This window comes from Salvelinus sp. IW2-2015, linkage group LG21, assembly GCF_002910315.2.
Source record: "Salvelinus sp. IW2-2015 linkage group LG21, ASM291031v2, whole genome shotgun sequence".
In the NCBI taxonomy this organism is placed as follows: domain Eukaryota; kingdom Metazoa; phylum Chordata; class Actinopteri; order Salmoniformes; family Salmonidae; genus Salvelinus; species Salvelinus sp. IW2-2015.
Genome location: NC_036861.1, coordinates 788,007 through 802,238, shown reverse-complemented (window position 1 = coordinate 802,238; position 14,232 = coordinate 788,007). Strand labels below are relative to the sequence as shown.

General features: G+C 45.2%; 1 protein-coding gene across 1 annotated transcript in view; it reads left to right on the top strand.

Moving 5' to 3' along the window:
- LOC111982307 (myosin-10-like) overlaps positions 1-14,232 on the top strand; it is a 108,726-nt gene that overhangs the window by 28,445 nt on the left and 66,049 nt on the right. The window contains 1 exon segment of the mRNA XM_070433794.1: positions 4,897-5,053. Coding sequence (XP_070289895.1) covers positions 4,897-5,053 — 157 coding nt within the window.

The following is a 14,232-nucleotide window of genomic DNA, read 5'->3' as shown; positions in this document are numbered from 1 at the left end:
GCCATAATCCATTGCGCATCTACAGTTGAAGTCGGAAAGTTTATACACACCGTAAAACAAATACATTTAAACTCAGTTTTTCACATTCCTGACATTTATCCTAGTAAAAGATCCCTGTAAATAGGTCAGTTAGGATCACCACTTTATTTTAAGAATGTGAAATTGACAGAATAATGTAGAGAGAATTATTTTATTTCAGCATTTTATTTCTTTCATCATATTCCAGTGGGTACAAAGGTTTACATTACACTCAAGTTTAAGTATTTGGTTAGCATTGCCTTTTACATTGTTTAACTTGGGTTCAAAGTTTTCAGTAGCCTTCACAACGTTCCCACAATAAGTTGGGTGAATTTAGGCCCATTCCTCCTGACAGAGGCTGGTGTAAACTGAATCAGGTTTGTAGGCTCCCTTGCTCAACACGCTTTTTTTCAGTTCTGCCACAATTTTCGTATAGGGTTGAGGTTCAGCGGCTTTGTGTGATGGCCCACTCCAAGTACCTTTGACTTTGTTGTCCTTAAGCCATTTTGCCACCAACTTTGGAAATATGCTGGGGTCATTGTCCATTTGGAAGACCCATTTACACCAGTTCTTCTTAACTTCTGACGATGTCTTGAGTGTTGCTTCAATATATACACATCATTTCCTACCCTCATTGATGCCCATTTATTTTGTGACGTGCAACAGTCCCTTCGCAGCAAAGCACCCACCACAACATGATTGCTGCCACCCCATGCTCACCGTTGGGAGGATTTTCGCGCTGTGCAAGCCTCCACCTTTTATGGCCAAAACAGTATAATTTTTGTTTTCGCATGACCAGAGGAACATATTCTCCAAAAGTATCCGATCTTTGTCCCCATAGTGCACTTTGCAAACCGTAGTCTTGGCTTTTATTGCGCGATTTTGGAGCAGGAGCTTCTTCTTGCTGAGCGGCCTTTCATGTTATGTCGATATAGGACTCGTTTTACTGTGGGTATAGATACTTTTGTACCTGTTTCCTCCTGATCTAAGTGATTGATAGCTGCTATTCAGCAGTCATAAAAGTATGCCTTATTTACTTTGAAGAACTACTAAAATAGTGGGCTTGTCAGACAGTATAGAYAGCAGCTCTATAGAGATGAGATGATGACTTGGAATTAAATAATTGTCATCAAATAAAACCCATTTAATTAWCACAAGTGAAATATTTGTGAATGAAGGTTGATAAGCAGTAWTGGGCAGTCACTGCCATCATSRSWSYYWTMWTRRKWSTTWTATTMWWTSTTKYAKYMTWTRWYSCASMWWWTRMMYMRYRYAWTKMATRKWRMAWWWMWWRWRWAAWMRAAAMMGWAATCGAAACAGTGATATGTTTTTTGTAATCGAACCGAAACCGAACCGACCTCAAAAAGCACTTATTGCTCAGCACTAKTTTTTKGGTCAGCTGCATAGCGTTCTCGTTTCCCCTTGTGGTCTGTGGCCAACCTCAATGGCCCCAGGAAAGGGCTAGCTTTTGGGTTGAATGTGTGATGTGTTATTAAATGCATGTGTTTCTGTAACCTTTTAAGTAACAGTATCTGCTGTATCCTTTGTACTGCAACAGTGCAGACTGGGAAGACGGCCCAAGGCCTGGAGCGTTGAGTTGATGTTTGGTTACCTTCATCTGCAGACATCCCCTCTTCAGTCTCCCCTAAGCCTGGCTTTCACTGGAGCATGGGTCTCTCTGTTCTCAATAGAAACCAGTGCGTCAGTTATGTTTTTCCCATAAAATATATCAAGATAATATTTTCTTTAAGTCCCCATAAGCAGACAGACGGGACCCAAACCACTCCTTTCCTGCCTGATGCCTCAGACTCGCAGCCTGGTCACAGGCCCGCCGGGATGAGTATGAGGCAGAGATCAGTATGCATACACACACACTGTGTAGATGGAGCAAAACTGCTTGCTCTGTGCTAGTGCGCCGTTGGTCTCCTCCCACGCTCAGACCCCAATGCTATTGGAGCACTGGAAATGAAGCAGTGCTCATAGTGAACGATATTAGACCATTCTCTCTCTAAACCCTTTGAAAATCCTGTTCTCCATAATCATCGCCTCTTTTCAATATGCTATGACAATCAAAACGGAGTGGCACTGAGCTAAGCTTCGCAGACGGAACAATGTTGAGAATGAGAATGAAAACATCCACTCTCTCCATGGAGAGGCCCTCAACTCTTGCCGTTGCTCAGCTACGCTCAGCTTGGGCTTGGCAAGGGGGACCACTTGGACATTTCCGGAGAACTGGGAACCTAGTCAACTGTGTCGGAGTTCTCCGTTGTTAACCACAGCCTGGCTATCTGGGTACACTACTTTGTTGTACTGAGAGACAGGTTCTTGGCTCACGCCTCCCTCCACCTAAGGCACAGTGCTGTGTGAGATATATATTTTCTTGGCCGGCGTCTCACCCCGGTCTCTACTGTATTGAGAGAGAGGGACAGGTCGTTCGCCAAGGCCTCCTTCCCTTCATATACCTCCTACACGTCTCACCCCCGCCTGCAGACCCAGAGCCCCACTAATCCCCCAAGTACTCCCCAGGGGCTGCCATCCAGGCTGGGAAGCTGAGTCCTATCTCTCCCCGACCCYRYTGCTGCCTCTGGGTCTGGGCTGCGCCGGCCGGAGCGCTGATCCGTCTGCCTGGCGCTGCGCCCACTGTGGGGGGGAAGGGGCGACAGGTGGTGTGTCCGCTGGCCCTACTCTGCTGCCAGCTAAAGGTGAGGCTTGCAACTATGTGGGGATCTGTGGATTCCGCAGGAATCTCTTCCATAACTCCATACATACTCATCGACCAGTGCACCAAGATGACCAACTAGAATGTTGGTTACCMCTGTGTAGCCACATACCCCCTGCTAGTGACCCCTGCATCTATAATTTTTCTCCCCAAAAATGACCTAGTCCCCTACTGTGACTCATGAACATTCGTCCCGCCGCTCTCGATTTCTTCCTTTTGTGGCGTATTTTTCTTGACATTTAGATTTTGACATTTTACTGCATTGTTAGGAGCTATTAACATAAGCGTATCGCCGCACCGCTATAACACCTGTTAAACTGTGTACGCGACCAATAAACTTTGATTTGATTTTGGTTTGATCAACAAATCTCTGCTTCCTCCCGATCTTGTTGTTGCTGTGGCTGGCCCATGACCAGGCTAGAGCGTATCTCTGCCCTTCCGAGGGATCTGTCTGTGTACGTATGAAAGACTGGCCATCTGGTGACCCACTCACCCCTCCCCTAATGCACACCATGATATCCCCCAAAATCACTGACCCTTGTCCTCTCAAAGTGACCGTTCATCACATTCTGCATGGTGATGGTGATTGTCTCATTTCCATTCAGCACAACCTTCAATATATTGCCATTATTTTTATACCACATAACACAATGCCACAAACCCCAGTCATGCTGCAGCCAAATAGAGTACACTAAAAGTCCTCTGTGGTCCAAAGACTGAGATAARAGGCGYAGCAGCTAGCTAGCTGAGCGGACATGTTTGTTTTGTCTCCCAGAGGAGAAGGAGTGTGTGTGACTCACAATCGCTCTTCCCGCTGCAGCCAGGTGACAACCGTGGCGGTGAGCTTTGCTCCGCAAGAGTCTTTAGACTAGGACCCTGCCGCTACCCCCACCCCCCACCAGCATGCCGTGGCCACACCGCCATTGTTCCAGCTCAGCAACTTGGTTAGCCRACCTTGGGCCCCTCTGCAGCCCCCTGTCTTCTGCCTCCCCTGCCCCAACACACAGACAACATAATTACAGGAATGTGTCTCTGCCGCTCAGCCAAGCTTGGACTGACCAAGAGAGGGTCTGAGAGATGGAGATAAAGGGTGCATGGACACAGAGAGAAAGGCAGAATGGGAAATGGACCCTTCTGCATAATCACCCGTCCCCCCTCTCTTACTGGTTTAATGGAATATCCCGGCCGGCAGACTGTAGACAGGGATTAACCCTCTCCTGGCCTGCCCTCCCCCCAGTCTGACACTGCAGGGATGATATGGCAGTTTTGTACGCAACTGCAACGACCCCCATTTAGAGATCTGCATTAGTGTTAAAGAGATCAGWTTTKTTSYTCTCTGTTTCGGGTTATTACAATGCATCACACACAGCGYAACTCATTCCCTGGCTTGAGTGCATTGGACTGCACTGAATAAAGAGCCGTCCTCTCAGCCGGATGCAATGAGTTGGAGGAGGATGAGGAGAAAGCTGTGTGGGAGGAATCTCAAATGGTGCAGCACTTTGGCAGCCATCCACCTAGCAGCATCTATATCACAGGGACTGTTTCTGTATGATCAGTTTTTGGAGGTCAGGGGGAGAGTGAGAGAAAAAGGAAAATAAATCCCGGCTCTGAACCAGAGGCAACCGGTCTTTTTATGATGCGTAATCATTATGATGGTAATGCTTTAATCTCWGTGCCTGTAGCAGCAAACTGAAGGTCAACCTTATCATTAGGCTGCTTTGATACGGACCAGCAACGATCTTCGTTCTCTCATTCCCTCTACGCCACCTGTATGTATCCTTTCACATCTTCACTGTCCTTCCACCACCATACAAGCCAAGGTCAGGCTATTRCTCTGTTTGTGCTTAGTCACTGTCCACTAAGCAGTTCACACTCCYTTTCAACCCCACAAGGGAGAGGGGAAATTGCTTTCTGATTGCTTCAACATTATTAGTGAATAGTGATAGTAGTGATTCCCTGTGAGGCACTGAAGGGATTTGTTAGCTCTTTCTCATTACATGACGGCTGACTGGTCCACAATTGTTTCAGATGGTTTCTCTTTACCTGGCAAACCTGAACTATTAAATGTAAAAAAAAAAAAAAAAAAAGTGATATCATATCATGGTTTCTTCAGATTCCCGTTTTTCACACCAAATTACATAATCTTCTTTCTCCTGCAGACGTACTCTGGCCTCTTCTGTGTGGTGATCAACCCCTACAAGTACCTGCCCATCTACTCAGATAACATCATAGAGATGTACAGGGGGAAGAAGAGACACGAGATGCCCCCTCACATCTACGCCATCTCAGAGTCCGCCTACAGATGCATGCTCCAAGGTAAGTCTCAATTGGTTATGGTTATCCCTCCCTTCACCACAGCCATCAATGTCAATGCACAAAATATGCGCATATGTTTGCTACACAGGGAAATTGTATGAATGATCTGAATCAGTCTACTGGAACCAGAAAGTCAAAGCCAACTTAACCGGTTGTTTTGGGATTAAGGCTGTTGTTGAGAGGCAGTCAACCGGTAGGTACAGTACATACTGATATTAGGACAGGCTTGTCTCTACTGTGGCAGGTGCACTTATCTCCCAGGTCTGTGATGTTAAGTGGAGCCTGATTGGATCATTTGTCATGTTAATTGCACAATGTCAGTTCCTATAGGGCTAGATGTTGTTGTTGTGTTTCAATTTGAACTGTTGCTAGGGGATGAACAGGTATTGGGCCTTTATGTCATCATTTTAGTTTTGTCGTATTGTTTGGGGGGGGGGCTTCTGTAGATTGTCGAAATGTTACCTTTCCTCCTGTTGCATTTGGCAGGGCATYTCCGTTAGCTCTACTGTTACAATACTCAAGGCTTTCGCTCTCAAGTTACCAAACCAAAACAAGCCACGTGTCGCCATCGCCAACGCTCATAAAAGTTGTTTAACAGTCGCCCTGTGATTTACGGGATTACTACTCACTTTCAACAACTTTAGGGCCATTCATTTCACTAGAAGGCTTAATTGAAACCATCAGCTGAACCATGGTTTGTTGCATACTAATGTCGCCCCCAATTATTTTGATGTAGTGCACTGGCCAACTCTGTATTATGTAGTAGTTGCCCTAAATTCATGCAAGCATCTCCAGCATTATGGTATCAAATGGCACGCATTGAGGAAAAAGGGCTCTGTGGAAACAGTCCAAAGGAGCTGGTCTTATTTCTCTGTTCATATTTCCACCTCCAGAGAGAWATTAAGTTTGCCWGCAATGTCTGGAACGTGGGGAGCACAGKGGAAAGGGGAAGTGAAGGATGACTGGGTTTTTCCCATGAAGTGCTGATACCTCAGAACKATGCACTTCTCAGCACCACTATGGGCTATAAGCACCAATGGGTCTAAATCTCAGCTTGAGAACCCAAAGCCTTTAGTCACTGCAGAGAGAATCCACTTCAGACCTCTTCAGATTGCCAGAGGCTTTGACTTTGTCTCTGGCATGGTCAAAGTATGTTGACGCACCGCAGGTGTTGGGTGAAGAAAAACATACACCCAAAGCTTTATTAGAATGGCATCTGATTCCATAACACAAGAAGGGTGAATCTATGTGACTCAAGTAGATTCACAATCCTATATGTGATGTTAAATCCAGCTTGTAATAGACTTCATCCCAGTTGGGTTGGTTTTTACTCGACCGTAAATCTTCCAGGGGTTCGTGATGAGGGAGAACTGACCTCCTGCAGCGTCTACTAGCCTATAGGTTCTGCCCAGCAGGAGAAGCCTGCATAACCTTCTATTCCTCACATCAGTGGAAAAATAGTGAAGGGCAGAATTGATTTACAAGGAGCTGCTTAAAGAAAGCACCCATTTCTCTATCTCTCTCCATCATTCTAGTGCCAGTAACCTATCGCTTCTTTCAAACCACATGCTCCATCTTTTCCCATTGCTTTACCCTTTAATTGCCAAGGTTCTTGGCTTTCTCTGAACAGCTCTGTTTTTTCTTGGAATTTATTAATCACATTTTTGTCTGTTGACAGTTGGTTTATTTAATGTCTTTTGTATCTTATACTCCCAAGTGGAAATAGCCACATTATCTGTCCTGTCCCAGACACCCGTTATCTGTCCTGTCCCAGATACCCGTTATCTGTCCTGTCCCAGACACCTGACTGAACCAACATCATTCCAGGCAGCAAACAATCCTTCCCAGTCCCCCTTTCTCTCCCACTCTAATTTATCCAGAGTTTTTACACCAGCGTGTGTTTGTGTTTGCACAGCTCCTCTTGACCTCTTAACTCTTTTTTCTGGATCTTGGGGCGAGGGACAGCTCCCCAGCGATACTATCACGGGACAAACTCTGGATGTCTATAGGGCTGTGCTATTGGTGTGGATGCACATCACGGAGCACCATCCCATGACTGTCACAACAACAGACATCATAGAGAGATGTCTCTCTTTCCCTCTGCCTGATATAGCTGGGAGGCACGCCAGGCTGGGAGCGGTGACTGGGACCAGACCAGTGAGAACAGAGAGGGTGACCTGCATTTGGCAGCACAATGGGACCTTTTGTCTCTGTGGCGAGGGCTTGTCCGTCCAGTGGGGGTCGGTTGTGACGAGTTGGGCAGTCCCGTCATCCAGGCCCTGCCTGGTGTCAGTTTAGACAAGGAGGAAGTTCTCTCTCAGTGTGGAGAATGTGTGCATTGACACCTCAAGTAGTGTCCTCTGTGAAGAATATCTTCAAAGACACTGGTTGGATGTACTGGTAATGTAGTGTTAATTCCACTATCGGACACTGCATGTGCATGCAAATACATAGTGCTTCCCCAATCATACTTTTGTTATGAGCCCTACTTGTCCCATGACCCAGTGAGTTTTTCCCATTACCCCCTTCACACCCTCCAGCTTCCTCACACCCTGAGCATCTGCATGGATGTAGGGGTGGGTGGCAGGGACTGGAGACTTGGACTCGAAGTAAGTGCCATTTCAAATCCAAATCACTTCTTTGTTTTCGCTTGATTTCATCCATTTAAATGAGGCATCGGTTTCTACCAATAACCAATTTAGAAATGAAAGGATACCTCTCAGGACCTGAAGTTCCTATGCACTTTTATGCAGGCTTGTCACAGTGGTAGTCATTAGAGGTCGACCGATTATGATTTTTTTCAACACCGATACCGATTATTGGAGGACCAAAAAAGCCAATACCGATTATTGGAGGACCAAAAAAAGCCGATACCGATTAATCGGCAATTTTTTTTATTTTAATTTGTTTGTAATAATGACAATTACAACAATACTGAATGAACACTTTTCTTTTACCTTAATATAATACATAATACATCAATAAAATCAATTTAGCCTCAAATAAATAATTAAACATGTTCAATTTGGTTTAAATAATGCAAAAACAAAGTGTTGGATAAGAAAGTAAAAGTGCAATATGTGCCATGTAAAAAAGCTAACGTTTAAGTTCCTTGCTCAGAACATGAGAACATATGAAAGCTGGTGGTTCCTTTTAACATGAGTTTTCAATATACCCAGGTAAGAAGTTTTAGGTTGTAGTTATTATAGGAATTATAGGACTATTTCTCTCCATACCATTTGTATTTCATATACCTTTGACTATTGGATGTTCTTATGGGCACTTTAGTATTGCCAGTGTAACAGTATAGCTTCCGTCCCTAACCTCGCCCCTACCTGGGCTCGAACCAGGAACACATCGACAACAGCCACCCTCGAAGCATCGTTACCCATCGCTCCACAAAAGCCGCGGCCCTTGCAGAGCAAGGGGAACAACTACTCGAAGTCTCAGAGCGAGTGAGGTCACCGATTGAAGCGCTATTAGCGCGCACCCCGCTAACTAGCTAGCCATTTCACATCGGTTACACAGCCTAATCTCGGGATTTGATAGGCTTGAAGTCATGAACAGCTCAATGCTTGAAGCATTGCGAAGAGCTGCTGGCAAACGCACGAAAGTGCTGTTTGAATGAATGCTTATGAGCATGCTGCTGGCTACCATCGCTCAGTCAGACTGCTCTATCAAATATCAAATCATAGACTTAATTATAACATAATAACACACAGAAATACGAGCCTTTGGTCATTGATATGGTCRAATCCGGAAACTATAATTTCGAAAACAAAACGTTTATTCTTACTGTGAAATACGGAACCGTTCCGTATTTTATCTAACGGGTGGCATCCCTAAGTCTAAATATTGCTGTTACATTGTACAACCTTCAATGTTATGTCATTATTATGTACAATTCTGGCAAATTAATTACGGTCTTTGTTAGGAATAAATGGACTTCACACAGTTCGCAACGAGCCAGGCAGCCCAAACTGCTGCACATACCCTGACTGCTTGCACGGAACACAAGAGAAGTGACACAATTTCCCTAATTATAAGAAATTCATGTTAGCAGGCAATATTAACTAAATATGCAGGTTTAAAAATATATACTTGTGTATTGATTTTAAAGAAAGGCATTGATGTTTATGGTTAGGTTTGGTGCAACGACAGTGCTAAATCATCACCCGTTTGGCGAAGTAGGCTGTGATTCGATGAGAAATTAACAGGCACCGCATCGATTATATGCAACGCAGGACATGCTAGATAAACTAGTAATATCAACCATGTGTAGTTAACTAGTGATTATGTTAAGATTGCTTGTTTTTTATAAGATAAGTTTAATGCTAGCTAGCAACTTGGCTTCTTGCTGCCCTCGCGTAACAGGTAGTCAGCCTGCCATGCAGGCTCYTCGTGGAGTGCAATGTAAGGCAGGTGGTTAGAGCGTGWGATTAGTAACCGGAAGGTTGCAAAAACGAATCCCCAAGCTGACAAAGTAAAAATCTGTCGTTCTGCCCCWGAACAAGGCAGTTAACCCACCGTTCCTAGGCCTTCATTGAAAATAAGAATGTGTTCTTAACTGACTTGCCTAGTTAAATAAAGGTGTAAAAAAAAAAAACGGTGTCCATTTCCGATTGTTATGAAAACTTGAAATCGGCCCTAATTAATCGACCATTCCGATTAATCGGTCGACCTCTAGTAGTCATCGCCAGTATAGTCATCATGGCTAACCAGCCAACCAGCGGTTTGGCCCTGAGCAGGTCTATAACCTGATTCAGTTCAGTGATTATGCGCTGGTACCCTGTACTGATTGTATGAAAATGCCGCTGGATCACTGCATATTGTTATGGATATCATCACGGCATTATCTCAGTGCCATGATTTCATCCCTAAATGTTGTGATAGTGATGATAGTATCACATGTCCCTTTGGACAGTGAAGTTCAAATTTAGCCGCGAGGAACAGGCATTTGCTTCATGTCATGTATTAGGTTAAGTATACTTAACATGAACAATGCACATTGGTCAACATTTCTGCAACTGTGCCAGATTTAGCCAGCCGGATCATTTTCATCTGTCGTCCCTGGGCAGTTTGTTATCTTCACAGTTTGTAGGCCTCACATCTTCATCCAAGGAAGTCAACTTCCAGACAGTCAAATCAAGTTATTGGCTAAAAGATGTCTAAACCTTTCCAGGGGCCAGTCATTATCCCAGCATTTCTGAGATGCCAGCCAATGGCCAGATGGAGGGTTAAATGAGGTGTAACGTTACAAAGCCCTGGTTGTGTAACTAGGCCTCCCCCCACCACAACTAGACCCACACATCTGCCATGAATTACTTCTCCAGATTCCTTCCATAATCTCCCTCGTTGCTCTGGACTGATGGCGTCCAGTCATTTACAAGGGGCTAATTCAAACATTTCTGGAACGTGTCGTTAAGAAATGCGAAGCGCTGATGTTCTCTTGAATGAAACCATGTGTTGGTTGAGAGAAGAAACGCCCATGTCAGCATGGGGATTTCAAGAGTGGACTGAACTCGCATCAACGGCAACACTGTCCCTCAGCAACRTAGTTGTCCAACAGCAAGGCTTTGTGAGATTGAAGAGAAGAATGGCCTCTGGAAGGACTCTCCCTTGTGTTTGGATAGGACATTAGATCCACTCAAGGCAGATCTATATTGGCCTCAAGCTTGGAGCAATAAGCCTACATTTGTTAAGTAAATGGTGTGGAGGAAAATTCCCGTGGATGGAGACCTCATGTACAATGTACGGTCTAGACTCAAAGCGAATGTGGGTGTGGGTGTGTTATTACGATGTAGGCCTAGTGTGTACACTCTGGGACCCGCTGCATCCCTTGACCCACTTTGTACCAATAAGACCTGTTATGGTTTTTATGGCCAAAGTTCTTTTGAAAAGAATCCAAGGCTTTGTGCATAGCCCGCCTCGTCCATCCTGTGAGTACTAGAACACACTGAGTACACACAGAGATTGTTGTTAGTCTATTGAAAAAGAGACCTGCTACATGTTTTAAGGAATTMCAAGTAGAGCCAAGAAAACACAGGCTTGATCAAATTTTTGGAATCAAATCAAATCTCATCGTATTTGTCACATGCGCCGAATAGACCTTACCGTGAAATGCTTACTTAYAAGCCCTTAACCAWCATTGTAGTTCAAGAAATAGAGTTAAGAAAATATTTACTAAATAAACTAAAGTAAAAACAAATTGTCAAAAAGCAAGTTGTCTTGCTTTTACCTGGTTCAGAAGAACATTGATGAGATGCAGTTATGGATGCTGAAAGTACTTGATGAATTACGGTACTGATTCATGTGTTTAATCAAATTCAATCCCTCATTTCCTCTACGCTCTTAGAAAAAAGGGTTCCAAAAGGATTCTTCGGCTGTCCCCATAGGAGAAACCTGTTTGGTTCCAGGTAGAACCATTTATGGTTCCATGTAGAATCGTCTGTGGAAAGGGTCTAATAGTTGGAACAGCTTTGATTGAGTTAGCCTGCTCTGTTGCTTTTCTCATATGTTATGGAATTGAGATAACATTTGTCCCATTCCCGCCCCCAATTTCCAAGTCTTTGTGGCCCTAAACTCATTCAACCTGCAGGGAATTTTTACCCTGAATATCAGCAGATTCAGCACTCCTCTGATGTTTCCAGCTGCCAAACATGGGAATGATGTCCCTGGAGACACTCTGCAGTCTGAGCACCTAAACGACCGTGCCCTCCAGACAGAGCARAGGTCTAGCTGTTTCTTTAGCCTCCCCTGAGATCCACGGCAGGCCCGGCAATACTGCAGCACACAGCCATTTTCCCTGGAGATATAATACGAGCRTGGTTGATGTCATAAACCTATAAAGTTCTGGAATATGCTGACAATGATCCATTTCTATGGCCTTTTCCCTCTARGGTTTTTAAAACAGCTGGCATTAAGCCAGTGGAGCCAAATGCTCCACCATCACWATGCCAACGCTCCACCATTATTATACCAACGCTCCTTTGTACCACATTGAAGAAGCTAGAGAATATCCATTACCCTTGTTTYTTGCAGTGACCAAACCTCTCTGCTGGCCATTACAGTTCAATGGCAAGGAATGCAGGGGTGGCCATTGGGCTGCTGTATATCCTCTGGGTGAATAAAGAATAAATCATTGTCTGCAGAGGCGGGAGGAGGCTAAGAGGACTCCTAATGACCCCTGGCCTGGGAGGAAAGAAGCCACACAGGACACTGAGAGGGCAAGACCTGCTGATTACCCGTTTCCTTTTCTGTCCGGGGAAGGGTGAGACTGACTGCAGCTATAGCCAAGTCATCCCTTTTCTGTTGTGTTTTTGTTTTTTGGTTCTGTAGTGACAGTTCAAGGATAGCGAGAGAGGAATGACGTTAGAACATTGAGGAATGCGTTTGATCTCACCCGTGGAATTCAGCCTCGGTCAGKCCTGGATTGAACGATACAAGGGATGGGAAATGTAATCTCTGTCTAAGTGAGTTGGACCTCTCAACGTTCCATGGTGTCCAAAGTGTTCAGTATGCTACATGTGCTTCTCCCTTTGAAACACCTTTCATGTTTCGTCTTGAATTTAATTTATTAGAACATCTTGGCTCAGGAATACAATGGCTTCAGATCAGGAGCCCCAGGTCCACGTTCTCCCCTTTGTTTTGGCCTTGGCTTGGACTGAGCCCTGGTCGTTAGAGGAATGCGATCTCCCGTGCTGTAAGGGGGCCTTTCTGACGGTCCGGCAGGTGGTCTTGTGGCTGGCCTCTTTCCGGGAAGCTGTAGATGAGATCACAATCACTCCCTCAGTTTGTGTGACTAATGAAAAATTACTTCAAACCACTACCCGCCAAATTCCTGCGCTGTGCGGTTGGTCGCCCGTCTCGGGACAGCTGGTTCTGTTTCTCAGCCAGGTCTGAGCCACATTGGCTGTCCACTCATCTGAAGAAAATACACTATGTGCCGTGCTCACAGTGAGAATTCCTCTCTGTGTTGTCACCCAGCATGGATTGGYTTTTGGCAGAGCTAGCATACAGTAAATGAGCCCTGTTCAATGTCCTCAGGGCCTTCGTAAGCTCTTAATAATGGGCTACTTTTTTGTYATCAGACTTTCAACTGCTGGGTTTTTCCCTCAGGTCAGTCTCACGATGGCAGGTGTGTGTTACCTTGCATTATACCCCATGATCTAAGTATTCTAAATATTGAAGTAGGACAAGGCCTCAGGTTCTGGCTTAATTGAGATTCCCTTCCCTTACTTTCTGTCACTCCTCGTCACTCCCTCTGTCCTTGCTGTGGCAGCTGYAGTCCAGTAGTACACAACCTGTCTCCKGTAATTTATCTCACTCCTGAGGTAAATATTAAACACAGATTTCCTAAACGTGTACTGTACCAGGTGCCTTGGTCTGGGTCACTTAACAACACACACTGAATAAATGTCCAGATGTCCGGGGCTGTCTAACTTCTCAAAATGATGAATCCCGCCTAGCTAGCCTAGCCTATCACATTTCCCTTCTAAGGACCCATTTCTCAGGAAAAGATCCACTTTGGAAATGGGAAACTAGATTTGCTGGGTCTGTCTATTTTTTTATTTCCCATCTGTAGTTGATGTTGGTGGCTGAGGACCAACTCCTGGTTCTGCCGTATCAGAAGCCCTGCCACTGCTGTTAATGGCCCATATCAGAAGCCCTGCCACTGCTGTTTAAATGGCCCCATATTCAGAAGCCCTGCCACTGCTGTTTAATGGCCCCATATCAGAAGCCCTGCCACTGCTGTTTAATGGCCCCATATCAGAAGCCCTGCCACTGCTGTTGAATGGCCCCATATCAGAAGACCTGCCACTGCGGCATGTGGTTACATTAGGCTACGCCATAATACGAGATGAGCCAGCCAGCTTGCCACTGCTATGGCGGTGGAGCGCCCCATTCGGCCAATACAGCAGAGCTCTGGCAGGGCTTCTGCTATGGGGCCATTAAACAGCAGTGGCAGGGCTTCTGCAATGGGGCCACTAAACAGCAGTGGCAGGGCTTCTGATATGGGGCCATTAAACAGCAGTGCGGGCTTCTGCTATGGGGCCATTCAACAGCAGTGGCAGGGCTTCTGATATGGGGCCATTAAACAGCAGTGGCAGGGCTTCTGATATGGGCCATAAACAGCAGTGGAGGCCTGTAGCCATAACAGCAGTGGGCGGTTCTGAAAG